The sequence below is a fragment of the Netta rufina genome (assembly GCF_964035555.1).
Source record: "Netta rufina genome assembly, chromosome: 26".
Classification (NCBI taxonomy): Eukaryota; Metazoa; Chordata; class Aves; order Anseriformes; family Anatidae; genus Netta; species Netta rufina.
In genome coordinates this window covers 681,482-707,542 of record NC_140150.1, presented here as the reverse complement: position 1 = coordinate 707,542, position 26,061 = coordinate 681,482, and the positions used below count along the sequence as shown (strand labels likewise).

The window sequence follows — 26,061 nt, the reverse complement described above, 5'->3', positions numbered from 1 at the left end:
CCGGGACAGCCCGAGGAGTGTGAATGGTGCGGGTTGTTGCTGAGTGTTGGCAGATGTGGTGTGACAGCCCCAACACCTGGTGCCCCCCTGCACCCATGGTACGAGCAGAGCGCTCCCCTGGAAGGAGGTGTGCGGGATGCTGCCCTGCCATGAGTGCAGGTACCATCAGCAATTCATGGTGTTCCTGTCACCAGAAAGCATAGCCAGAATCTTTGCAATTCTGAGGCCATGTAGAATGGCTTTTTTTCCCCTAGGAACTTCTTGGCACTTCGCAGAAGCAGCAGGTTCCTTTGAAAGGTGCCGAGCAGAGCTCCCAAATCTGCAGCTCCGGGGTAGCCGCTCACCAGGGAACAGTTCTGGCTTATGAGCATAAATTATTGGGTGGCTTCAGAAAACAAACAAACCCCCTCAGCCTGTATTTTTAAAACATGACTTTTAAAAATAAACAACTCCCTTGCTAGACTGCTGCAGCTGCTTCTAAAGAAAGTTGTGCTGAATGCCTCGGCCGTGCAGGACGTTGTCCCCTCGCTTTGTAAGGGGGAGTTAGGGCCAGTGAACCAAAGGGAGTAGGGCAAAATGCGAGTAAATCTAGTAAATCTCCTCCTCTTCTGCTTGTCAAAATGATTCGAGAATCTCCTGGTTAATTTTTCCTTTAAGAAACCCATTAATTAATGATTGAATTGTGCAAAGGTGCTGATTTTACACCGGCGTTCCTCAGCGTAAGGCAGACAGGCAGAGTTACCTGAGCGCAGCCCTGTGCTCGGTTCCCCATCCTCAGGTAGCGCACAGCAGGCTGTGTAACCCCGAAGAGCAGAAGCCGTGAAGCACAGCACCTTACTGTCCTGTGGCGAGATAAGGCTGCTCTTTTACACGGGGTGCTGTGCCTGGGAAAATGCCACAAAATCCTAACAGAGGCTGAGCCCTGAAAAACAGCAATCGCAGCAGGCTGAGAAGCAACTGTGCCTACAGGCTACACGTATGGAAATCCATACTGCAAACATAAATAAAATCAAAGATCACTGAACTGCCTGTACGTACATATTCTGTTACTGTTTCCAGGCTGTGATTTTTATTTATTTTTTAATCAAACATCTGACGTTCACCCACATTAAAACGAATAAGGAAAAAATCCACTCTGTTGCCTGCAAACTTTCTGCACGTAACTTACATCATTCAGTCAGATAGGTCGTAGCTAGAGACCTTTTTATTGCGGGATGATTTCATCTCCAAACTATTCCAATATCCACTTGTGTACTGTAAGTTACCCATTTATAGGTTTCTAATAAAAGCAAATCTTCCTTAAGTGGCTATTACTGGATTTCTCCTTGCAGCCTAGGGATAAGCAGGATTCTGAGCTTTAAAAAGCTCTGCAGTGGACTAAATAAGAAAGTGACAAGCAGAGAATGCTATGGCAAAACTTTGGTAAGTTCTAATTATGGCCCTGTTAATGGGAAGAACGTCCGTCAGATCAGAGCGCTCATCACATTTAGCCCTGGCACGCTGAAATCATCTGCTCGCGCGGCCTGAAAATTCTCTGCTGATCTCTAGATGCCACAGAAGTTAGGATCTGGCAATACAAAGTAAGCCACACCACCTGGAAATAATCAAATATCTACGTGTATTCTGTATATATTAATCCAAGTATGTCTTTCAGGAATTTGCACAGTCTGTTGCTAAAGAAAATTATGCATTTATTTTCTTTTAAAAATGAACCAAAGTACAACTTTAGGAAATATCTGCCCATTACATTTAGATACATAGTTTGAGACTGACTTATTTCGAAAGTGTTCCTTCACAGAGAGAGTTATATTCACATGCACCTTAAGTGTTTTCTACATTTCCACCTTATTACATCTCTTCACAATATTTATAATAAAAAGGCTAACCTGCAAGTTCTTTAGACGTATTGACATTGAGTGTGAACATCTGCGATGTTTAAGAACCCCTGAATAGTCATTTGATTGCACCAAGACAGATGTAGGCTGGTAAAATGATAAGGCACAGTACTATGTATAGGGAACACGGGTTGTTCTTTCAGCACAGGCTTACTGACCTCCTTAGCCAGCCTGCAAGAACTGCGTTTGGGTTAAGTCACTGCACCCTCTGAGGGCAGCGACCATGTTCACCTATGCAAGACTGCTCTGACACCCCAAGGGTTTTACACGTGACAGTGGGAGTAAAAAGCTAAGATTTTAGTGGAGTTTTACAACACTCAAGGGCTCCTTTATGTGAAGGATGAAGTGTATACATTTCCCCAAACCCGTATCAAATTAAGAAAAAAAAAAAAGTGAAGTGGTTTCTTTGTTATACTCTCAACATAAAACCATGATGTCCAGATTTCAAAACTGCTGGGTACCCACAACTCCGAGTGCTCAAGGCATGAAAAAGTTGCAAGTTTTTCTATTAAGGAAAAGGGTTTTCAGTGTGGTTTGCTTTGAATCTCAGCTGGGTACCGCACAGAAGTCCTGCAGACCTTCCCGTGTTATTTTGGCTCTTCCCTTCCACAACAGTATTAAACTTTGGCAGGCAGGGGATTTGTATCAATCATTTCAGCACAGATCTCTGGGTGCAGAATCAGCCTTTTGCTTGTGTGGCGAGGATTAGTAAGACATTGCTGAGATCATCATGTACATGTTCGGCAGCCAAAGCAGCTATCAGTATTAAAAAAAGAGAGAGAGCTGCAGTCTGCAGCGCATACCCCCTTAAAAAGGACCCTAGGTTTATTTCAGAGGTAGTTTCGAAGAGGATGACCATTGCAAAGAACCTCTATTAATAAATTCCTACCTTTAACAGCTTCTAACTGCATGGAAGTCCTCACAGGTCACAACTACTGTAAACAAGCTCAGACTGCGTCGCACGCCCACAAAACGTGCCTTAAAACGTTCAGATTCGTTTGTTCTGAACTCCTAGAGCTCCTACCCAAAATGGATGGATAAAAACCTCTGGCAAGGAGTACCTGGTGTACGCAGACGACCTCCGTGCTCAGATCCCTGGTGTGAAACAAGCTCCCACCAGGACAATCAGAGCTGTGCAGAACTGAACGCAGCCCGGTTTGGTGTGTGTAGTACCATGTTCCACAGTGAATACGTTACTGTCCCGCTGAGTTCACACCAAAACAAAGTTTCTCCTTGCAACTAGGACAGCCGTAGGATATTTGGACCCCAGTGTGAAAGCAACATGTATCTGTCGGATGCGATGCCCATGCCTTGTCACTTGTTTCTATAAAATATTGCTAAAACAAAGAGCTAAGATGCAAACAATAAACAGAGCATGTTACTCACGATACAGAGACTAACAATGTGTGCAGTCAAACAGGAAACATTGTAAAGAACAGTTTAAAACAAGTTTGGGTGACTTCATTAAGATTCTTAGAAATGTGATGTCTGTTACAAACTCAAGTAAATCGCATTTGTCTTGTGCTAACTTCCTAGAAGAGCATGATTCGGGTTCCAGTGGAACCTCACTAGTGCTGGCAGATTAACAGCCCTGCAAAACAAAGAGGTACCTCAGAAATCAGCGCTGCTGTTATTCTATTTAGACAAGTTTTGTATCAGTTTCATTCAACATCCTAACCACTATCACAAATGATTAAAATGATGAACTTTTAGTGATTTCAGACCTCCTTAGTGTTCGGCTTTCCAAAAATTCGTGAGAATTTGTGAAATCAGTGTGAATTTGAGACTCAACTGTATCTCAGTGATGACAGCCACTGTGAGTGCACCCGCGGTTTCCAGCTGATGCTGTTCAGCAGCACAGCCTCTGCTCCGGCCCCGTGGCTGCGTGCACCTCCTGTGCTAACTCACCAGGTGAAATGTCCCAGACACAAAATCCACCAGCTAACTTGACGGGCTCTCCTGCTTTGGCAATAGTGTGTCACACTTCCTTGAAATCATGTATTTTATAAAGAAAATGGGGGCTTAGTAAATGGAAACAAGCTCAAAATATCGTTAGCTGTATTCCCTGGGTGATGAAGAAACCCCTTTTCAATACAGCAAAAATCTTCTGAAGTTGCTTCTTGTTGCTTCTCATCTGCTATGGCTGTGCAGGCAAGAGCCCCAGATCAGCAAGACAGTCAGCTCAGCACCTGGCTTTGAACTACAGGAACAGTCCCAGGTAAGTGAGATTGATTCTTAGCCATACACAACTCAAAGAGCACCTTCTTTCATCAGGTCAAGATGAACACATTTTCTAGGTTAAAAAAAAAGCCATATTCTTGCCAAATAATTATTGTATTTGTAGTTTCAAAGCACAAGCTTTAAGTGAGAGCACTGTACGTATGCTAGGGGCTGTGACACTGGAAGTTACCTGCTAGTAACCAGATCTAATCACTCTGCATCTGGCATTTTAGAGATAAAAATGCCCCAGAACCAAGACACTACTTGCTACTTCTGGAGAAGGGCTATTTCACCTTCTCTTTGCACAGCTCCTAGCACACGAACACTCTCCTGCCTTCCTCCAGGTTCCAAACACCACCATCACTTTATAGTTTTTCTACATAAAGTGCTCTTTGTCTACGCTTCTTTCGTACCAACTTATTGCTCCTCACTCCCCATGTACATTTAAAAAAAAAAAATATGTTGAAAACGCATATGGGGAAGGGCAGAGAAGGAAGAATAATATTTCTGGCTTTGAAAAAACCTGCCCCATTTTTAGAGATTCTGCTAAAATTAGTGGTCTATTCTACCACTTCCCTCCCTGTTTTCCTGATTCTCCATTCAAATAAAACTTCGCTAGGCTGAGCCAAATAAAAAATACCAGTCCTGCATTATTATGAAGTGAGCCATGAGCATTGCACACACACTGGTATTACTTGTAGCTGCACAGATAAAGGCTAGACTACGTTATTTTCATATTATTACTAAGCCTATTGCATTCATACTCGTAAAACAAAAGAACTTGGGAAAACTAAATGCGTGAGAAACTCAGTTTGAGCAGCAGCCCGGGAAAGTTTGGAGCTCTGGGTCTGTCTTTTGGCTTTTTCACAAAAGCCTCCATCCAGCATTTCCCAAGTGCTGTAATTAAAACAGAGCAGAAAATGCAGCCCCATCTTCTCAGAAGAAGGGTCTTGTATTGAACACGTGGTCACCTTATCTTAAAAATCACCCTGATAATGCCTTTGTTTGTATAATGAGAGTCTCCTTGTTTTAACATCAGAAACCTGCTACGGAGAAACTCATTAAATTTAAAACCCTCTCTTCATAAAAGCTCTAAATTGTATTTAAAATTGTGTTCAGGCACCTGGCAAGAGATCAGATGCTTTTGTAAATGGACTCGGGCCATATGGCTCCAAGTACTAACAACCAGAACAAGTTGTGCTGTTGTCATTACAGGTCACACCACCATTTCATGTTCTTGGAAGATAAAGGAAATACAAGCTCATGCATCTCGAGCATGCAGAAACATCTCTCAAAGACCTGAAGGAATACGATTAGAAATAAAGCGATTCATCCCATGATGTACTTTGATTTGGATCCACCAATTTTTGCAACTTATCGGTTTTTCCTGATATTTTGTAGGTTACGGTGAGATCTCAGAGCACTCTTCCACTTAGGCCTGTCCCCCACGTTTTCTAGTTATAGTCCTGGGCCTTCAAATCTTTTCCTTATCTGACCAGGGCGGCATCTTTGCTTTTTTATTAAAAGAGCTCCACCTAATGCAATGGAATTCACTCTACACAACAAAGACATTTTTTAAATGATCAGAATCTCAAACGTGTAGAACAGACCCCAGATTCGATGGTTCCTTAAATTCAACATTTTTGTTTTGGAAACAACACAGGAAAAAAAAACACACACACACACACAAAATCCACACACACACACACCTGGCAGAACTGATTTTTTAAATCTGAGCTCTAAAAAACATATAATTGATTCATTAGGCCTGAACACACTGGTCCACACTTGTGATGGACCAGTGCTGAATTTGAATTTCCTTGTCAGTTTTCCATAGGTTTTTAAGGGAGATAGCAAGTGCACAGAAATTGTTTTTATTTAGAGATATCCTGTGCTCTGTGCCATTTCCAAGGTCTTCTGAAAAAAAAAATAAAAATTTAAAATCAGACTACAAAATTTCAACACCAAACTCTCTTGGTGTTTATATCCCATGGTATTTTTAAAAATCTCAGGCAGAATAGGTAAGGGAAAAGCAGCACAGAGAAATCAAATTCTTCAAACGTAAGTTAGCCATTTGCAAGCAAGTTCTTAATGCATTACGTTAATGCACTTGTGCTTTTGACAACAGATGTGAAAACATTCCCCCAAATAAAAATAATTAATTTGGGGATTAACTGAAAATATGCATTTTAAATTATTTTCCCTTGCTGTCTTAAGCAAAATAATCTTCTAAACCGTCTTGATAAGAAAGTTTGATGTCTAAAACAGCATTATTAAATAGCACATCTGTCAAACTCATTTTACTCAGCAGAGGAGCTGACCTATCCAGAGCGGTATATGCACCATGTTGTGAGAGAAACAATTTGATCAAAGTTAGCCCTTTAAAAGTTTACATTTTGACTAAACTTTTTATATTCAAGATTCATCCTCTAATAAAAAGTAAAATCCATTAAAAACCTCTGCATTTAACTTCCTTACACGTTATTAACAAACGATTGAAATACAAGGTGTGTGTTCTGGAGCCACAGAGCCCGCTATTAGCTGACCAGCTTTGGCAGCACAGTACATAGAGGTATACTGCCGCTGGAGTCGGAGGTTAAATTCGCTCTCAGCTTGTTTGCTACCCCAACTACAGGAGGCAACTTAGAACCAATTCCCGTGAAGGAACTCGTGTAGCTCGATATCCGTTTACTGGAGGTTTTGTCAGTGCTGGGCGGTTTGGGTGTTCGTTTACAAATCCACGGGTGCCTTAGAGCCTGACTTGGAGTCATGCGCACCGAAGGATCCCAGCTGAGGCATTCTTTTAAGAACTCGATGAACAAGGGATCGTCGCAGCCTTTCAGTGCCGTCACCCAGTCCTTGTTCCCTGGAGCACCTCGTATTTTCCCCCTGCGCGAGCGACTCCCGTTCAGGGTCACTCTCCCGTCTGCATGCGTAGTTACAGTGCAGTAGCGCGGGTGACCCTTGGAGTTGATGAAGTTCTTGGCTCGCTTGGATTGATCCAAAAGCTTCTGAGGGGGCATTCCCAGAAGTTCCATCATACAAGCCAGTTGGTCTCCCTCATCCTCTCCAGGAAAAAGAGGGTATCCAGTCAATAGCTCCACCAGAATACAGCCAAAACTCCACATATCTATGGGCATCCCATAGCGGCTTCCTAGGATTACCTCTGGTGCTCGATAAAATCGAGACTGAATGTACGTGTAGACTCTTTGGTGCTCAAAACAGCTGGACCCAAAATCTATGACCTTGATTCCGCTCCTCCCTTGCTGTTTCAGGAGGATATTTTCTGGCTTCAAGTCACAGTGTATGATTTTGTTCCTATAAAGAGCATCCAAGCACTGCAGTATCGAGTGAGCAAACTTGCGTACCAGCTGGATGCTGAAGCCCTGAAACTTATTTCTTTTAATCAGCTCATACAGGTTCATACTCAAGAGTTCAAAAGTCATACAGATGTGGTTCCGAAAGGTGAAGCTCTCCAGCATGTGAATAACATTCATGCTGCCAGTTTTATCCTGCTTCTTCAGGTGCTCCAGAATCCGGATTTCTTCCGCTGCTTGCCGATGGAATCTCTTCTCATTGCGAACCATCTTTAAGGCTAAGTGTTGGTGGAGTTTGTGATCGTAGACTTTAGCAACTTGTCCAAAACTGCCCTTGCCAATGATTTTGAGCACTTCATACCTGTAAGCAAGGTGGTCGTGGGGCACGTGAATGTAGCTGCCTTGGTCATCGTCGTAGCCTCCGTTGTTGGGACCACCAATTACTCCTTGCCTCTTTTTTGCAGCTGGACCCACAAAGTAAATTTCAGAGAAATTGAATATCTCTTGCTGCTCATAAGCAGATAATTGGTGTTTGTACTGTTTGACAGCTTGCTCTGGAGCTTGGGAAATGGCTTTGTGTGCTTTTGAGGAACTAACACCACCTTTAGAAGTGCTTAAGCTCTCTATACTCTTATCTTTTGCCAGGGAAGGAAGAGATCTTTCTGAACCAGTAATTCCTGCGGACTGCAGAGTACTGCTCCTTCTGTTACCAGAGTCCTCAAATAATTGCTCCACTTTGACCTGACTTCCAGTCAGAGGGTGATCCTTCATGGCAAGTTTGTTGCTACAAACCTACAGAGGGAGAAACAAAAAATCACCTTTACTTTATGTTTTAAAGCATGGACTAAGAAAGAAAGCAACATCACAAATAGAAACACCAGCATGTTTTGCATCTCCTTTAGATACAAAGAGCTCAATGTATTACCTAAGCTAACTCAAGCTACAGGAGTAATTACAGAAGGGAGCACAAAATGCAACTTACTGGAACAGGCACGTGCACAAACACGGTGTATTTTTAAGTCCCTACAGGGCGAACCCCAGAGCATCAAACACTCCAACAAGGACGCAGTACCTATCCCTACTAGTATGCACGTGGTCAGCAAACAGCTGGGGGAACGGCTATGTTTAGCTTTAAACGTGGGTGCAGCAAACACAACCGACAACAGATGCAATTTGCACCTGTCCGAGACACGCAACACAACAAGAACGTGCAGAGAAGTGTCAGGAATATTGCAAAGACAAGCGCGCCGGTGGAAGACAGAGACATGACAGCAAGTGACATAAGGCTGGTGTAACCAAGCTGAACACAGAGAAAAGGGATGACAGCAGGATGAGATAAAACACATAAATGATATAAATTTCATTTCTATCTATACATAAACGTTTGGTGGTGGCTTTTTTTCCTTCTTTCTTTTTTAACGAGGAAAAACACATCATATCCATACTTCCTTTGGAATCATGATAGCTGAATAATTACTACAAAAGAAACTTGGCAGCCCTCAATAATCAAGAATATCTTTTACTCCAACATCTTTGTCAGTAGCGTGTAACCACTGCCACACACTGTCACGTTAAAATATTTACATCTGAAATTAATGCATCGAAAACAGCACTTAAATGTGAGAAAAGCATTGTGAAATGTTTCAAGCTTGTCATTTTTACAGACTAGTAAGTGTCGAACTCCCTGGAGTTCAGTCCCTTATTTGCACAGCAGTTATTCCCCTTTTCTACCCGCTGATGCTCCTTGCTGACAGGCAGCAAGGAGGTGTTGTTTCATCCCATGCAACAAGGAAGAAGCTGTGACTAGTGTAGCAACATCTGTTTTCCATTCTGTCCTTTAATCTAAAAATAAAGGTTTGAGACACATGCCAAACCGAATCCCTGAAAACCAAAATAGCTACACAGGAATCAAACAAAAATATAAATAAACCTGCAGATCCACAGCCATAAAACCAAATTCCTTTTTAGTTACATAAAATCTAACATCTTAGCACAGTCTGTAAATAAGGGAAGTGAATGCTCCTGCCAAAGCCAGCTACATGTCTCTTAAGAGTCTATTTGTCAGTGCTGCCTTGAAGGGTTAGTTTTGCTCACGAGCCCAAAAAATGGGCATTTTCTGCAGAATTCAGTTGTAGCTCAGGGGTGGCTATGCCATCAGATCTATCCTACTAAGTTCCACTACTCGGAGTCCTATCAACCCCGAACCACAGTGTACGGTAAGAGACACGCCTTTCCAGAAACCCTGAAGTGGAAAAACAAAGCCCAACCCTGGTAACTTCGGATAAACGCCTTTTTCTCGGAGTCTGGCTGAACCTCTGAGATAAGAGCGGCGTATTTTCGGAGCCAGCTATTCAACGGAGCACACACAAACAGTAAGTTTACAAACAAACAGCAAACACAAAGGTGGAACGAGGTTCATGCTTGTTTGGTTCCTGAAGTTTCTGGGGACCCAGGGGGGAAGAAAGCCTGCCCTTCATCAGTAGGAGTCTTACTTTCACCTCTGAAATCAAAACTTCATGTTCTTACTACTTGGGTTTCAGTTGCGTGCACAACAGAAGCAGCTGTTGCCCAGCCTGGCTTCAGGAGAGGTGGCAGAACAGCTCTGCAGAGAGCCATCCTGGTGCAGAGCCGTCTCGGGGCAGCTTAGATCAGCAAGGCCCCTGCAGAGCAGCTTCCTGCAGTCACCTGGGTGAATTAAGCACCAGGACTTCAAAAGGCGTTACTGTACCGCACAGATGGAAGCTATTACATCAATTCCTTTCACTATCTGGTTGTGAAAAAATGGTGTTAACCGTCTGAATGTCATCAATTTTAGCAACATGACAAGGCCTAGCAAACAGTGTTGCATCCAAATACTCAAATACTTCCTATCCAGCAGCAACAGCAACTCCCCTAGTGCTGTTGTTTGGGGCAAACATTTTGTATTTTAAGTTCCTACTCAAACAAGGAATTCACAGTTACATTTCTCCTGAAACTGTTTCTTAGAGAAGGGGGCTTTGGATCTCAAACCTGACTCAACACCCATAAGCAGCAAGGACTGAAATTTCATTCTCAGGAGGCGACCAAAATCATTTGCCACGTGACGGTGAGCCACAAATAGAGAGCAATCTCCAGCCCAGGAGAGCTACACCAAGTCAGATGACTTCTGGCTAACATCAGCTTTCTTTCAGCAGCTTTCTTCTACAAATCACAGGCCGCCCAGTTTTTGTTGTTGATAAAATATGCTATTAGAAGCCCAGAAATTGGACCAACAGCACAACTGGCACCACATTAAAGATTTTCACATCCTTCTCACTTAAAATGAAGTTTTATATGAAAACGGTTAACCCAGTTCCTACACAGTGGGGCTGTCAAAAGCTCATCAGTTATTTTCACAAACTGAATTGAACCCATCTATTCTCAAAGCAGAAACATTTATGCTCTCTTATATCACTAAGATGAAAGGAATGGACAGCTGCGTATCTCAGAAGTTTGCAACTCTCACGTTACATTAAATCGTAATACAGAAATCTTGCAAAGAAAGAAACTGAGTATCACTTAAATCCATACACTTCTCCATCAAAACTGAGCATCACAATCCCTGCACACTTCATCTCAGTTCCTGCTTGCAAGCCGCCACTAAGGTTGTATTTTTTGACGTGCTATCATGGCAAAACTAGGCATTTTGCAATCCTTAGTCTTGTCTTAAAAAGTTAACAGGCTTGATGGACAAAATATAGGTGAAGGATAAGATACACCATGGAAAAAAAACAGTCATGCAATTATATTTGCATTTAACCTGACAGTTCCAGTGCACTGGCTTCTGTTCAGTTATGAACAATTCTAGTTAAATTATGACTTAAGCCCTGCAGTTTAGGATTTCCCACATGCCCCCCACAAAACAATCCACTGCTCCTGAAACCTGTATGTTTCTGCTGCTCTCCCTCAGAATTGCTAAAAGAGGAAACACAGACCGGCACTACTGAATTTGCTCAGTGAATGGCACAGACCAAATTCATTACTAATGTCTGTTACACCAAGTTTACACAAAGTGATGATTTTCAAATGCAGCTTATTTGGTGAAATGTCTGTTTTCACTTTCTAGAGGGTTGTGTTGTTTTGTTTTTTCCTAAGCACAAGCTCCTTCACTTCTGCCAGAACTCAACAACAGCCAAAACACGGTTATGACACGTATAAAGGTCAGATCTCTGCACAGCTGAACACCACTACTACTGCACAGTTGGAACAGTTTAAGAAAAGATCCCGTAACTCCACACCTGTTTAGGAAACACAGCTCCTGTAGAGAAACACGTTTACACCTTCACTCCATAAAGACCTATTTTGCTAGCAAATGAAGTGGAAGATAATGCCAAAGCTTTCAGAGAAGAAAGATACTTCTGTAAGGCGTTTGGAAGACACACAACCCCCCACCGAAGTCCTGAAATTTTCATAAGTGAAACTGAAATGGAAATGTGCAAGAGTTGAAGCAAAAGGTGTAGGTTTACATAGTTATCAGCATACCAGGTGGCAGAGCAGAACACTTCAACCCTTTGTAAAATAAATTTCTTAATTAAAATGAGAGCTAAGGATAATAATACTGGATTACTGATGCTGCCTAGCAAGTTTTACGTTCAACAAAATGCTGTACTGTTTTTATATTTAGTAAAAGCCACACTAAATAAGCTACTGAAAGGCTGCCACATCCCACTTGTCTCATTTACTCTCTATAGTCAGATACAATGCCACACCAAGCCTCCACGCAGGAGACTTTAAAATACTCACATTTGATCTTCCAAGGGAAGGAAGTCCTGAGGGGCTTTGTTCTTCATTTGTAGACTCCTGGTACCTGATCTGATCTATCCTCATATAGGAATCATATAATCCGTCTCCAAACCTGGCTGGAAATGTTCCATACACAAACCAGTCAGTCACAACGATTCGCACGGATAGAGACACACGATAAAAGCACACCTCATGTTTTAGTAAGACCTTCAGTTCTCTGTCAGCTGTTAAATGATCTTCAGAATTTAACTCTGATGTTTGGGCTGTATTTTAATACCTCAGAGTACACAGCTCTTTGGAAACCTGAATTTATGACACTTTTAATTTAGAGCTTCTCTTTTTTCATCATTTTTTTGCACTGCAAACACACCCTTAAGAAACCTTAGCCAATGCACTCCCCCCCCCCTTTTTTTTTCCCTTAAGCAGGATAATCCCAAAGTAGCCTCATTGAGGGCGACAACAGAAAATGAGCGCACGCGTAGGCACTTGGTCGGAGCGGCTTTGAAGTAGGTTATCCCTTAAAAATGAGAGGAAATTAGCAGATTTGCTGCAAAAAGCAAAAATAAATAAATAAATAAATAAATAAATAAATAAATAAATAAGAGGGTCGCGTTGGTTCGCCCAGCATCTGACAAACCCCGCTCAAGACCCTAAAACCGAACCGCTCAGCGCACCCGACATCGAACCCACGACCTATCGCGATACCGCATCCCGTCAGCGCCCCTGTCGCGATACAGCCGACCGGCCCGGGCTCCCGGTCACGGCCCCGGGGGGGCTGAGGCGGTCCCGGGGGGGCTGAGGCAGCCCCGGGGGAGGCCGCCCGCCGCCTCCAGCCCCCCCAGCAGCCCCCCGAGCGGGGCCCGCTCCCACCCCCGGCCCCGCCGTGAGGGCAGCGGCGTTGCCGCGCCCCGGGGCTCGGCAGAAGGGGAGCCCGGAGGCCGCATTGTTCCGCCGCCCCCCCCCTCCCAGCCCCTCAAACACCCCGGGGGGGTCCCCGCCGCCTCCTCACCTGCCCCGAGGGGCGCCTCCGGCTTCCTGCCCAGCAGCATGGTGGCGGCGGGGGGCGGCCCCCATCCCTCGGCCCGCCGCCGCCGCCGTCAGGCCCAGCGCTGCCGGGGCGGGCGGGCCGCGGCGGGGCCGCCCGTTGCCAGGGGAACCGAGCCCCCGGCCGCGCCTGCGCACTGGGGCCGGGGCGGGCGGGGCGCGGCGCTGCCCCCTCACGGTGGGGACGGGGCTGAGGAGCGCTCCCCGCCGATGAGGCGGCCGTTAACCGCCGTTATCCGCTGTTTCCCTCACGGGCACGGCTCGTCCCCGCCGCACCGGCTCCTGAGGGGGTCGCGGAGCTGCCCTCCGACCGGGGAGCCCCCGTTCTGCCGCCCCCCAGAGGCTCGGCGCAGCGCCGGCTGCAGAAATGACGCCCCGCAGCCGCCCCGGCCTCGTTTTATTTATTTTTTTATTTTTTTTCCTTTCTGTGGGCTCAGGGGTTGCGGTAATCAGGCGACGCCTGAGATAACCGGCGGCGCAAGCGGGCTGGATTCCTGGCTGTGACACGGCGATAAAGGCACCCTGACACTGGGGAGGTGTCGGTCACTGCCCCGAGCCCCCTGCACCGCAACAGACACCAAAAAGTCCCCCTCACAAAGTCGTTTTCTGTATTTTAGACTTGCACCCAAAACTCCTTATATCTGTGCAGCCTTTGGGTTTTACTACATCCTCCCTCAGCATGCTGGGGTCTGGTCCCTGCCCGCGGGGACCCAGGCAGCGCTTCCCCTCAGCCCCAGGGCGCGTCCTCCACGAAACAAAGCATTTGGAACGAAAAATAAACTTATTATTAATGCAAAACCTCCCGCAACACGCCCGAGCCTTTAACCTGCCCCGCTACTAGCAACCTGGCGGAGCCTTCACCGCTTCCTGCGCGCTGCGCAGGGATTACAGCAGAGCAGCCCGGAGCTCTGCGGCCCCGCTGCCGGCGTTGGGGACGTTTTGGGGGCTGCTTTTTTCCCCTAAACCCCCCCCCCGGAGCCGGGCCGGGCCGTGCCGGGAGGCGGTTTCCAGCCGGACGCCTTTGTGCCGCGGGACGGCGCCATGGCGGCTGCCGCGGCCTGAGGGGGGAGCGGGGCGCCCGCCATGTTCTGCCGGGCGTTCCGGGTGCGCTCCAACACCGCCATCAAGGGCTCGGACCGGTGAGTGCCGGGGGCAGCGGCCCCGCCCGCCTCGGCGGAACCGGGCTCGGCCCCGGGGGGAGCGAGCGGGGCGGCCCCGGGCGCAGCGGGGAAGGAGCCGGGGCCTGAGGGGCCGTGGGGGCCGCGAGGTCCCCTCGGAGCGCGCAGTGCTCGCTGCGGGAAGGCGCGGCCGTGGCCGGGCTCGTCCAGCTGCTCTGTGTTTGTTTTGACTTGTGTGGTGATGCTGGGGTGACTTGGTGGTAGCTGGGATTCACCCCATGCTTCTGTGAAAGATGCCACAAACCCCGCTTGGTGCCTCTTAACCATCTCCTGGGACTGCCCAGACAGTGTGTGGGGAGAGGGACCCGTCTGCAGCCCGTGCTGTAGGGTGCTGGTGACAGGCCCCATAGCACAGAGGGGTGCTCGGGCCTTCGGAGCCATCCCAAAATCACAGACTGTGAGCAGATGTCAAGGAAGAGCAGGAACAGGGAAACATGTTTGGGCTTTCGCCCTGTGTTCTCCCAGTATGCAGCTATTTCATGTGTAAACCCAGACGCAAATGCCCCAGGTTGTTTTCAGTAAAAACCTGGGAATCCTGTGAGTAGCCCCCAAAGCGGTAACTGTTTATGTTGGAGTTATTTTAAGAGGCAGTCTAGACAGGTTTGTAACATGTTTGTGATTTTATCGTTACAGGAGAAAACTACGAACCGATGTCGCAGCAGCTTTTCCAAATCTTAGTGCCGAACAATTAACTGAGTTCATTCCGAACAAGGAGGAGCTTAATGTCATCAAAATATACACTCACAAAGGGGAGGCTGTCACGGTTTATACGAATAGCAGGAACCCAATACTGTTTGAAGTTGAGAAAGCACTGTATCCAACAGGTATGCATAGTGGACTGGAATAATCCTCCCTCTCTACTTACTGGACAGCAACTTTTCCCCAAAAGATTTGCTTGTGTCTAAGTACTTACCTGTCTCCCATCACTGTAGTGTATGCACACTTTGTAATCTTTAAAGTGCTTATTCTACCACATTCTGTGTGAAATCCAGCAGCAGTTCTGGATTCTTTCTGCAAAAGGAAAATTAAGGTGCTGAGAGGCTAGAAACCAGAAAACAAATGTTTTAAGTTATAGGATAGCATCATAGCACTATTTCCTCTTTTGTCCACTGCAAGGGGTAATTCCAACAAGCGAGATGTCAAGTTTCAGGCAGCCATCTATTAATTATGTTAGGAACATTCTGACTTTAGGTGTCTTGATTATCCAAATAACAGGAGAGTGGTTAATTGTGGTTAGTGCGGTCCTGCTTAATCTTAAAGATGGCAAGAAGCAACAGCCAGAGAAAGTTTTTTAATGATGCATCTTTAAATTCTGTTTTGGAACAGTGTATGCTTTGTGGGCCTACCCAGATCTTCTCCCTGCTTTTTCGACATGGCCTCCTGTGCTACAGAAGCTAGCAGGAGGAGCAGGTAAGAGGACTAGAACTTTGTCACATCGTGTTGCAAAAAGGAATTCCCTTTGGGCTTTTTAGTGTTATCTTTCCCAGTGACAAAAATGTACCTGGAACTAAGAAAAAGTATAAAGAATACTTATTCAGAAAGTAATTCATGTTTTCCTCCCAAAAAGGAAAATTAGCAGTAGACAAGTTGCTGAATGAGAAAGTAGGTTAAGCTGTTTAAATGCTGTAATCTGTTCCATTTGAGAGTCTTGGGTTTGGAAATTCCTTCTCAGGGTGTAAAGTTGATCAGTGACTTTGAACTGGGACACTGAACTGCCTGTGTAACTGGTCTGGTTTTTATAACACTCCTTGGGCAGCCGACTTCATCTGCTGCCGCCCTGCTTTCTGTCAATTCAGAGGTGAGCTCGTGTGGATAAGTTAGTTATCTTGGAACCTACAGTCCTAATCACTGTCAAGTAAATTGTGGATTGTGCAGGTGAGGTTGAATTCCTGGATTCCTGGCTCTATCAGCTACTTATGGATCAAGACTGAAGAGAAAGGACTCGTATTTTCTGGAACCTGCTTTGGATGCAGTACAGAATCATGAGAGTCAGGCCTTTAGAACATGAAAGGGCAGAACTGCTCAATCAGGAAAGGATTGAATTCCAGCCATTGCAGCTTTAATCTGTAAGTGGAAGCGTACAATGTAGAAAGAGATGTCTTTTCCGTTATGCAGTATCTGGAGTAGAAGTACTCAAATCCTTCTGTTCAGTTTGCTTCTGGGGAAATAAAGTGCATGAATGTGTAGCTGTGATGGACATCTAAGCAAGCCTTGTTGCTGACTTGTAGTAACCTAGTTTCAGGGGGGAAAAAAAAGTCTTGCTAATGGGCAAAGAACATTGAGGAAAGAGGGATGCAGATCATTAATCTCCCTGGCAACCAGGCTACCTCTGGGTACGATCCAAAGATAAGAAACTGGCCACTGAGACAATGGCCAGTGAAGGCAGAGAACAGAGACAGAGCCACGCTGCATCAATAGGAGGAGAGGCGTGAGACTATCCAGCACTGCAGATGTGGAGAGAGGGAGGGAGCAGACTTTAGGGAGCAGTCAAGAAGCAAGGCAGTGCTATTCGTGATACCTGTTCTCTGAATTCAAAGGTCTGACTGCCTGTCCTGGTTATTTACATGATACGTACACGCTACCTACCTCGTCACGTTAGGTTCTTACACGATTTCTGTCCTCAGAGACGTGGAGCCTTGGTTGCAATTGCTGAGTTCATTCTAGATTTGCTGGAGGTAGTTGTGACAGTGAATGGGAGGAAAAATATTGGAGGCCTCTTCAGCTTGTGCATTAAAACTAGGATGCTGAGAAAGTGAGATGGCTTCAAACCAAACCATGGAACACAGGTCAGTCCATGAGACTGCAAGGTCTGGATTATTCTAGCTACAGGGAAGGAGAGCAGATGATCTTAATGTAATTCGGTGATAACATGGTGCTGCTGTACATGGTGCATGGAAAACTTGAACTCACGTGGCAGCCTGTTCATCCCTGGCATGGAAAGTGGAAAGAAGCACACAACAAAGCCCACTCGTTTCTGTCCAGATCAGCAAGGAAATGGTTCAGGCTGCTTCCTCATGCTCAGGAGAGTTCACAGCTGAGAGCGAAGCTAGTATCAGATCAGGAGGGTCATGTAAATTGGGAAATTTTAGGCAGTTCTCTATGCTAGGAGAGAGTTGATGGGATACCCTGCCCTTGGGACAGGGAAGAATAAAGAGGTGGTTCCACACACATCTTTATGCCTGTCTCTTTCCATATCAATAATAAAGAGCAATGCTGTCTGGCCTGGGAAGCTCATGCCTTTCTGTTAAAAGCAGTGCCCTTTTGGGGCCTGACAGGTAAGGGACTGAGCATTTTAAGCTCTTCGCCGTGCGCACCATCATAAATAGGATCCTTTAATCCACAGGGTGGTAGCAGGAAATGCTGCCTTACTAGGAAAAAACAGAGAATCATGTTTTGTCTGGCATGTGCCCAGCTGTTAACAGGCTTGTGTTTCTGCTGAGTAATGGGGAGGGGGTGGGCGGGGAGAGGGGGAGTGGAGGAGGTCGTGGCTGAATCTTTCATTGAGAAATGATGCTTTTTTTTCAGATCTGATGCTGCCAGGAGTAATAGTGCCACCTTCTGGCTTTCCGCAAGTAGAGCGGGGCATGCTCTGTGCTGTCACCCTCTCGGGAAACAGGTACAGAGGACTCCTTACTCACACCTTGTCTTAGAAACTAACCCTGAGAGGAAAACTGCTTTTTTATGTGGAGACTCTGGGGCTTTTGAGGAAATCAAAGCAAAATTATTCTCATGCATTTGATGCACATGTAGGTAAAATTGGGCAGAAGAAAACATCCAGTTAAATTTCTGATATGTTTGAGCTTGGGTATAAAGCTATGTAAATTGGTTCTTTTGGACCTCTTGGGGCCTAATTGGTGGATTTGTTTTGAAACAGTAATTTTTAACAAAATACTGTATTCCACACAGTTGTCTTTTTGTCTGTCTGGAAACTCAGAGAGAGGGAACAGTGCTAATGCTGCCATTTCTTTTTTCCCCGTTAGTCTCTGTTAGTAGTACTTGGGCTTCTTGAACTTCCTAAAGGGAAGGATGTGTCACTGCCCAGCTTTCACTTCAGTATCACAACTGCACATATCCCTGGGATTCTTTGGAAGACCTTAAATACCAGAAAGATGGGGCAAAACCCAAAAATGCCTAGATGCTTGAAAAAAACAGGCTGTAAAGTTCAAGGACAGTGTAAAAGAAACCTGGTCTATCACAATGGCACAGCTCTTTGTTGTTCAGGTAGCACAGTGTATTTGTGCTGCCCTGCTGTAATGTTCCTGTCTTTTCCCAGAGCTCCAGTAGCTGTCTCAGTTGCCACTATGTCCACTGCGGAGATGCTGGCTGCTGGAATGAAAGGGAAAGGCTTCGCTGTGCTGCATACTTACATGGATCATCTCTGGTGAGTATATGGCCAGGCACTTGGTAAAATGTTTAACAACTCTTAAATGCTTACCGAAAATCAAAATCTGTGTCCCAGTACTCTTAATCTATCAGTTCAACGTACTGAGTTATTTGGGTACAGTTTCGGTAAGACCCCTGTTAAGGCTTTAGCTGTGCTACATGTTTTGGACGACCACACTTTTCTGACAGAGGCAGGTGTCTGTCATGAGGTCTGTCCGATATATGCAGATTGGAAATGTATATATTGAAAATTATTCATTTGATTCTGTTACTTCAAATGCAGTTATTATTAGAAATGAAATTAGAACATCCCCGTTACTCTAATTTTAGAATATCTTCCTGTTCTATAAAACTTTGAATCATTTTTGCATTAAAAAGGTCAACTATGCCAATCTCAGCTGAATAAATGAGTTGCTCTGCATTTGGATTCAACTAATTGCTCACTTTTAAATAAAGATTCATGGGGGAACACAGAGCTTTTGGAGGAAGGTGAATTAAAAATAGATCTTATAATTTGAGATCCATGCAACTCACCATGCTTTTTAATCAGGGAAACTTTTTAAAATATTATTGTTGCCATATGGGTTTCAAAGCATTAAACAGAAAGCCATGTTATGCTTTTTCTTCCTTTTATAGGGAATATGGTGACAAATCTTATCCTCCTACCTTAGCTCCCTTGGTAACAGATCCTGCTGAAAAAGAGAGTGCTGATGATGAGGAAGAGATGGAGGAGAAAGAGCCTGTCAGCAGCTTCTCCACTGACCCACTACAGCACGTGGACATCGGTGATTTGAGCCTGAAGGAGCAAGACAGTTGTGCCATACTGATGGGAAAGGAGGAACACAATGAGAATAAAGCTGCAGAAACAGCTGACGATGACAATACAGAGGTTCAGCAGGAAGCAGAGGACAGCAGGACACCCCAAGGTACTTCTGTGTACAAATGGAACCAAACTATGCACCTTTTGTTTGCTGAAGCTGGTACACATGATCTAGGCTACTCTGCATTCCAGAGAGCTCTCTGTGAGAACAGGGGTAGAGATGGTTCTGTGTGGCCTGAAAAAGGGTCTGAAAGAACTGAACATTACATTCAGAAAGAGAGGCTGCTCACTGCATGCTTGTTCTTTTCTTCCTTGCAGAGCAAATGGATGCATTGCTTAGCCAGTGCTTTTTTCATGCTTTAAAATGCAAAGTAAAGAAGTCAGATCTCCCTCTGCTCACCAGCACGTTTCTACGCAGCCATATGTTCCCATGCTGGTACGTGGTAAGAAGAGTGTCTTTGGATTTGCAAGAAGGTGTGGGTTATTTAGGATGAAATTTTTGACTCAGAAGTAAAATTCAGTCCTTACCTAAGGTTATCCAAGGTTACGCTTGCTTCTTACAACAAATACTTCGATGTAATGATTGTCCAGACTGGCAATTGTTCCAAGATTTCTTAGTCACTTAAATGGCTGTTTGCTTCCCCACAGGGACATCAGTACTAGATCAACTCATCGTGTTCTGTCTGTTAGCTTGTTTGAAGTAATTCTTTGTGTGATTAATATTTTTGCTGTTAAGAGACTTTTAGCATAAATAGCAAGATTGATGAAGAAATCATGACATATCTAAAAGACCTTTAAAAAAAAATCAATTTATAGCCCCGCTGGACAACAATTGGATATAAAGAAATCAAGCTATAAGAAGGTGAGATTTTTCTGTATTTTTTCTTGTTAATTGAAATAAGAAGTAGAAGGAGAGAAAAATGTTGAGTTTTAAATTGTTGAAGCATTAATAAAACAGACAAAAAGCCTAGTATCTGTTCTTCAATCCAAGTTCTTTTTCCTCACATCTCTGCTCCTGCAGGATCAAGTGAGGAATGTCATTGCCCAGAAAATATGAGCATTGATCTGTTTTAAATGTATCTAATGCTCTCTGATATGCTATGATAGCTATTAAAGGGTTCTACTCTTGTTTCACAGTGCAATTGTTTGCAAGAAGAGATTGTTCTTTCTCTAAAGCTGGAAAAGAGAAAGAGCTAGAGAAGAGAATGGAGATGATACTATGCCTCTTGTTTAGATGACAAAGACAAAATGTATTGCCAAAGATGTCACAGTAATCCCTGTGATATGTGCTGTTATTTGGCTAAGAAGGTCACAGTGCAAACAGGTGGCAGACCTACAAAAGGAACAGTTGCTTACTCTTTTTTAGAATATGATAGGGGCACTCACTGCTCCTTAGCAATTGCTGTGTTTATAGAAGCAAAGGGGTGCAGTGTGTTTTTTTGTTTTTTGGTTTTTGTTTTTTTTTTTTTACCTTCCAAGAAGATTTTCTCATTTAGTAAGTAAGTTGTGGGCAGTCAAAAACAAATTTAAAATGTTTAACTCCACATTTCTGATCGTTTCTTCCTTCAGTTTTCTAAATTCCTACAATGTATGCAGCACCAGAAGATCTTACAAGTGAAGGAGCTGAGCAAAGGTGTGGAAAGCATCGTGGAGGTGGACTGGAAGCATCCAGAGTATGTAGAACATTGTAGCCTTTAAGAGGTGGTAGGCTTTGAAAGGAGGGAGTGGAATCAGCCCTTGCCAGCTGTTATCTATTCCCTGCTTGCAGTCCTGTGACAGCCTTTGTTTCCTAATCTTAGTACACTATGGAGGGGTTTTATATCCTGCTTCCACACACCAGTCCTTACATTTTCTATGCTTGTAAAGTTCTGCAAAGTTACATTCTTCCCTTTTTACTCAGTGGCTTTGAGTCTAATGACAGTATTGTGACTTCAGCCTTCCCTTTCTTGTTCATTCAGCCAGAGACCTTTAAGGGGCTACTAGATAACCTGAGAGATGTATATTGCTCTTCACCCTTGTATTAAGTACACAAATATTCCAGAGAAACATGTTTGAAAATGTTAAGGAGGATTCAATTCATTGCAATTTGTTGCACCATTAAAATGACAAATTTCTGGCTTCTAGTCTGGGTACTCTTAAAGGTGTTACCGTGCCAAGCCTCTTAGCAGTCACTAAGCAGCACATTAATTTAACAGTGAGTCTTGATAGTTTGTGAGGGTTTCTTTGTTGTTGTGGGAAGGGAACAAGGTTTTATATCCATGAGGCAGTTTCCTGATTATTTAGCATTAACTATAATGGTTTTATACCTTTCCCAATTAAGCACATCTCCCCTCTATCCCATCAGCGTGCTGGGACTTTTTGTTTAGCTTCCAAATGAACTTACCTATCTGAAAAATAACTCCAATGAAAAGGTTAAACCACTGTTGAATAAATGGCCATGAAATTACAGCCTTAAAGTGTCATTCAGTATTAAATCAACCACTTTGCAAAATTGGCAGGCAAAGTTATAATCTTAAAAGGAAAAAAAAAAAAAAAAGCTTTGTTTTCCATTACACATTGATTTACACAAATGCTCTTATCCTTTCGGTTGCTTATTACCCAGCTCCTCTAGCAATGTTCCCATTATCTAAGGCTTAATAGTTACCTCATATCAAGAGCATCCTACTCATTCCTTTTGCGTATCAGTGCATTAGCGTGCTCTCAGAATTTCCCAGTGGGCCATGGGTCTTCTGTTACATAACATCTCCTTGGCAACTAATGGGACGGAGAATATTTTGGTAGATACCAGCATATATTCTCTTCCGCATTTGGAAGGAGGCAGAATTACTGTGACTTCTTGCATTAAGTTTTCTCTCATACTTGGCCTTATCACTGGGAGACAGGCACAGTCAAACTCAGTTCATCAAGTTCTCTTACCTGCAAGCATGGAATCTGAAGTTCTATACAAGGAACTTAGACTCCAGCTCCTGAACCTACATGGTTCTTACTCCTCTCTTCCAGAGTCTTTATCAATAACCACTAAAGAATCATGTGCCAGATCTTAATTTCTTGTGGAAACAGAAGTTAAAAATTTAGGTCCCTTTCACTCCCACCGTATATTTTTTTTAATATATATATTTAATTTTCCAGCATTAAAGCGTTTACAGTACCTGAAGGATTTTCTTCAGCCTCTGCTGCCCAAGACTGCAAGAGTGAAGACAAAGAACAAGCATACCATGCTCCTGAAATCATACCACTTTATGGGGTCTCAACAAAAATGGTCCCACTCTTTCAGGAATCTGGACACAAGTAAGCACTCAAAAAGTACAACAGAATCTTTGTTAGGTGAAGAGAGAGGCTAAAAACCTGTGCTGCTACCATCTTGTTAGCTTTCATGGGGAGTGGGCTGTGATGCTGTCAGGGAAGGTGATGGGAATCAAAATATAATCTTTTTTCCTTTTGTGAAGCAATGGAAAGAGACTGTGACAAGTGCGTTCAGCAAATACATCGCTTTTCTTACAGCTAAGGAGGTGATAATTTAAGTGTTGAAATTGCTACATTTTACTTACTTGGATTGTCCTAATTTGCCATTGGATAAGGCGTGTTCTGTCCACCCACAGTGTAGTTTACTGGAAAGAGGACACCCAGATGATATAAAGAAATCATTTGCCTCCTTGTACCCTAATCTTGCCTGTTTTGATGCAGTTTAGATATTTTTAGTGGCACCACTAGGGTCATCTTCCCAAACGAGTCTCCCACCAAGGGTTTTAGAGTCTCCCTAATTACTGCTGTGAGCCTTTTATCTGGCATACAGGAGCTGAGGTGTAACAAGAAAATCACTGCCTAGCAGAAAACATAGCTCAGTATTGAGCTTTTGCTACCAAATGTAGCCAGGGTAATTGCTGTTTTCTGTCAGCTCAGTGGTTCTGCTCAACACCAAACTACTTGAAGTAATCGTTTTCTTTCTGTTTAGAAAAGGCAGCATCCTCTCAAGCAGCGAGGTGAGAAACATCATTGTTAACTATGTGAAGACTAACGAGTTGGTTGATGAAGCAAACAAAAAGTAAGCATACATGAAAGTTGTCCTACCATGCTTCCACAGGAGATACTGAAGGTAGAGCAAAAAGAGAGCTTGTTTGCACCTAATGCCTGCTTTTCTTTTGCAGCTTTGTAAAGGTGAATGCCATCCTGTGTGACTGCCTGTTAGATAAATCAGAACAAGATGAAATCTCAAACCTTAAATGGGATGACCTCCTGAGCAGGTGACTGATTTCCCCATGCACCGTTTCAGTATTGTACAGATTTATTGTGTGCAACTGAAAGCCAGACATTATGGGAGCTATGTAAAGCTGTAACTGCCTCCTGGTAATACAGAAAAACATCCAGAGACCTTCACTTGAAGAGTGTCTCATTCTCCGCATTTAACAACCACCTGGCATATACTAATATTGGCTTTTTGTTTTTGCTTACACACTAAGCATTTATCAGGGAAAGCCTTCTAAACAAACAGTGCCTGGTTCTGCATATAATCCGTATGTACATATCGAGGAAGCCATTGCTTGCATCAGATAACTGAACATACCCTTTTTAGGCAATGGCAGTCATCTTGCTCTTTTACGTTCAAGGCCTTTCTTGGCTGTGCAGTTCTAGACTTGACATACATCAGCTCTTCCTCACAGTACTAGGCAAGATAATTGAGATTCACAGAAAGTCATCAAGGACCATGGTTTTCTCTTTTCAGCATGAACTGACTGGAAGCAGCAGCACAACTTTTGCATCTATAATGTAAACTCACTGTTTAGATCCAGGAGGCTCAGCTAGCTGACAGAAGACTGTTGTTTCCATGCAGCAAAAAATTTTGCCTGAATGTCCCCGATGTCTTACTTGCCTTGATCTTTATCACTATCATGCAATGCTTCTGAGCATCTGCAGAAGCTTCCTTTATTTCTGAAGCCATGTTTGCTGGTGGAACACTAGCAGAGCTTATGGTGAATTTTAACTTCATTTTAAGGTGCTTCACCAATCTTTGAGCAAAACAGCAGAACACTAGTTTAAAGATAAAAATTAAAGGTTTTACTCTGCAACAATTCATGACATTTTACCAATAGTGAGCTAAGCTAGAATCTTTGTGAATCAGTAGTCTAGCTTTCTTTTTAATTAGTCCCTTTCTTTATATAATGTCTAGGATGCAAGTCTTGCATGAGATCATCATGCAGTATCTTTAAGATACAAATTCTTCTCACACAGAATTTTGGCTTTCATGTAGTCCTGTGAGAGGCTGCAGTGGAAAAAGCAGTTATTTTTGGTGTACTGTATAGACTAATTGGATGTTTAAACTTTGTTCAGGTGCCTTGAACGCCTGCAGCCCTTACACCAGGTGACATTTTTTGGACAAGAACCTATTGTGAGGAAAGGAAAGATTGAGCCCATTGACATAACCATAGCACAGAGATCATCAAACAAGAAGGTAAAGAGAAAATAAGGAGATGGGTTTTGAGAAGAAGCCTGAATTCTGAGAGCAGCTTTGGCAGCTTATTTTTCTGGGATGAGTGGGACATGATTTGCTAAACCCCACAGCACTGATGTTTGCAATAATTACTCAAATCTGCAGGTGACAATTATCAAGAACCTTGAGCTGTACGGTTTGGACCCACAGTCGGTAGCCAACATTCTACAACAAAAAGTACAGGCCAGTGCCACCATCGCCCCTGTGCCTGGAACAAAAGACAGAGTTCAGGTCCAGATCCAAGGCAACCAAATCCATCATCTGGCCAAGATGCTGCTAGGTAAGTCTGTCCTGGACCTGGACTGGTTATAGCAATACAGATTTTAATTCATGAGCTCTGAGTATTTATCTGAAGTGAACTCTTCGTTATGTTGCAGAAGAATACCAGCTACCTCGGAAATATATCCAAGGCCTTGAGAAGGCTCCAAAGCTTGGCCGGAAGAAGTAGGAGAAAAATCTACTGTAAGAATTATTCAGCTGTCATTATTTATAAGTGTTCTGCCAACAGATCAAGGGTACGTACAGGCCCTATTCATTTAAAGAAGAGTCCTGGATTTTTACAAGGTCTAGGACTCTCCCAAATAATAATATTCATTGTATCTGTTCATTTTTCATAAAAATAATAAAAAATAAAAAAACACAGGAGTTATCCTTTCCCATATATTTTCTAGAAGCCTGTAGGGGTGCACCATTTTTCTGGTTAGTCCAACATTCTTGCTTTGCATCTTTTAACAAAAAGCACAGTAATAGAACCTCAGTCAAAATATTAGTGAAGTTATGTTCCAACACAGCACCTTGGAACGTTCAAGGACAGTGTGCCACAGGCTGTCTATATTAAATATAAAAGCTATTTGCTTTTCGATTTTATCCTTTAAAACACTTCCAGGTATTAACACCAGGCATTTCAGCAGGGAGAATGAACTCTTATTTGCTGGATTTTTATGGTTTATATTATTTT

General features: G+C 43.8%; 2 protein-coding genes across 3 annotated transcripts; one reads left to right on the top strand and one right to left on the bottom strand.

The window, feature by feature from the left end:
• Positions 1–1,674: 1,674 nt before the first annotated feature.
• DYRK3 (dual specificity tyrosine phosphorylation regulated kinase 3) lies at positions 1,675–13,336 on the bottom strand. Its single transcript, XM_084301993.1, has 3 exons — positions 13,203–13,336; positions 12,194–12,309; positions 1,675–8,224 (listed from the first exon to the last, which is right to left on the bottom strand). Exons 1-3 carry the CDS (start codon positions 13,240–13,242, stop codon positions 6,653–6,655), a joined length of 1,728 nt encoding a protein of 575 aa, XP_084158119.1. The 5' UTR covers positions 13,243–13,336; the 3' UTR covers positions 1,675–6,652.
• Positions 13,337–14,256: 920 nt separating this feature from the next.
• Positions 14,257–25,752, top strand: EIF2D (eukaryotic translation initiation factor 2D). 2 transcript variants are annotated; one of them, XM_084301721.1, is made up of 15 exons: positions 14,257–14,376; positions 15,049–15,239; positions 15,742–15,825; positions 17,941–18,031; positions 18,689–18,796; positions 19,435–19,724; positions 19,937–20,054; positions 20,435–20,480; positions 21,188–21,291; positions 22,748–22,906; positions 23,571–23,660; positions 23,764–23,859; positions 24,944–25,064; positions 25,209–25,383; positions 25,481–25,752. In XM_084301721.1, the coding sequence occupies exons 1-15, from the start codon at positions 14,321–14,323 to the stop codon at positions 25,549–25,551; spliced, it is 1,800 nt and encodes a 599-aa protein (XP_084157847.1). In that variant the 5' UTR covers positions 14,257–14,320; the 3' UTR covers positions 25,552–25,752. The 2 variants fall into 2 exon arrangements, with proteins under 2 accessions (XP_084157847.1, XP_084157848.1); XM_084301722.1 differs by lacking the exons at positions 14,257–14,376; positions 15,049–15,239; positions 15,742–15,825 and adding an exon at positions 16,339–16,481.
• Positions 25,753–26,061: the final 309 nt, after the last annotated feature.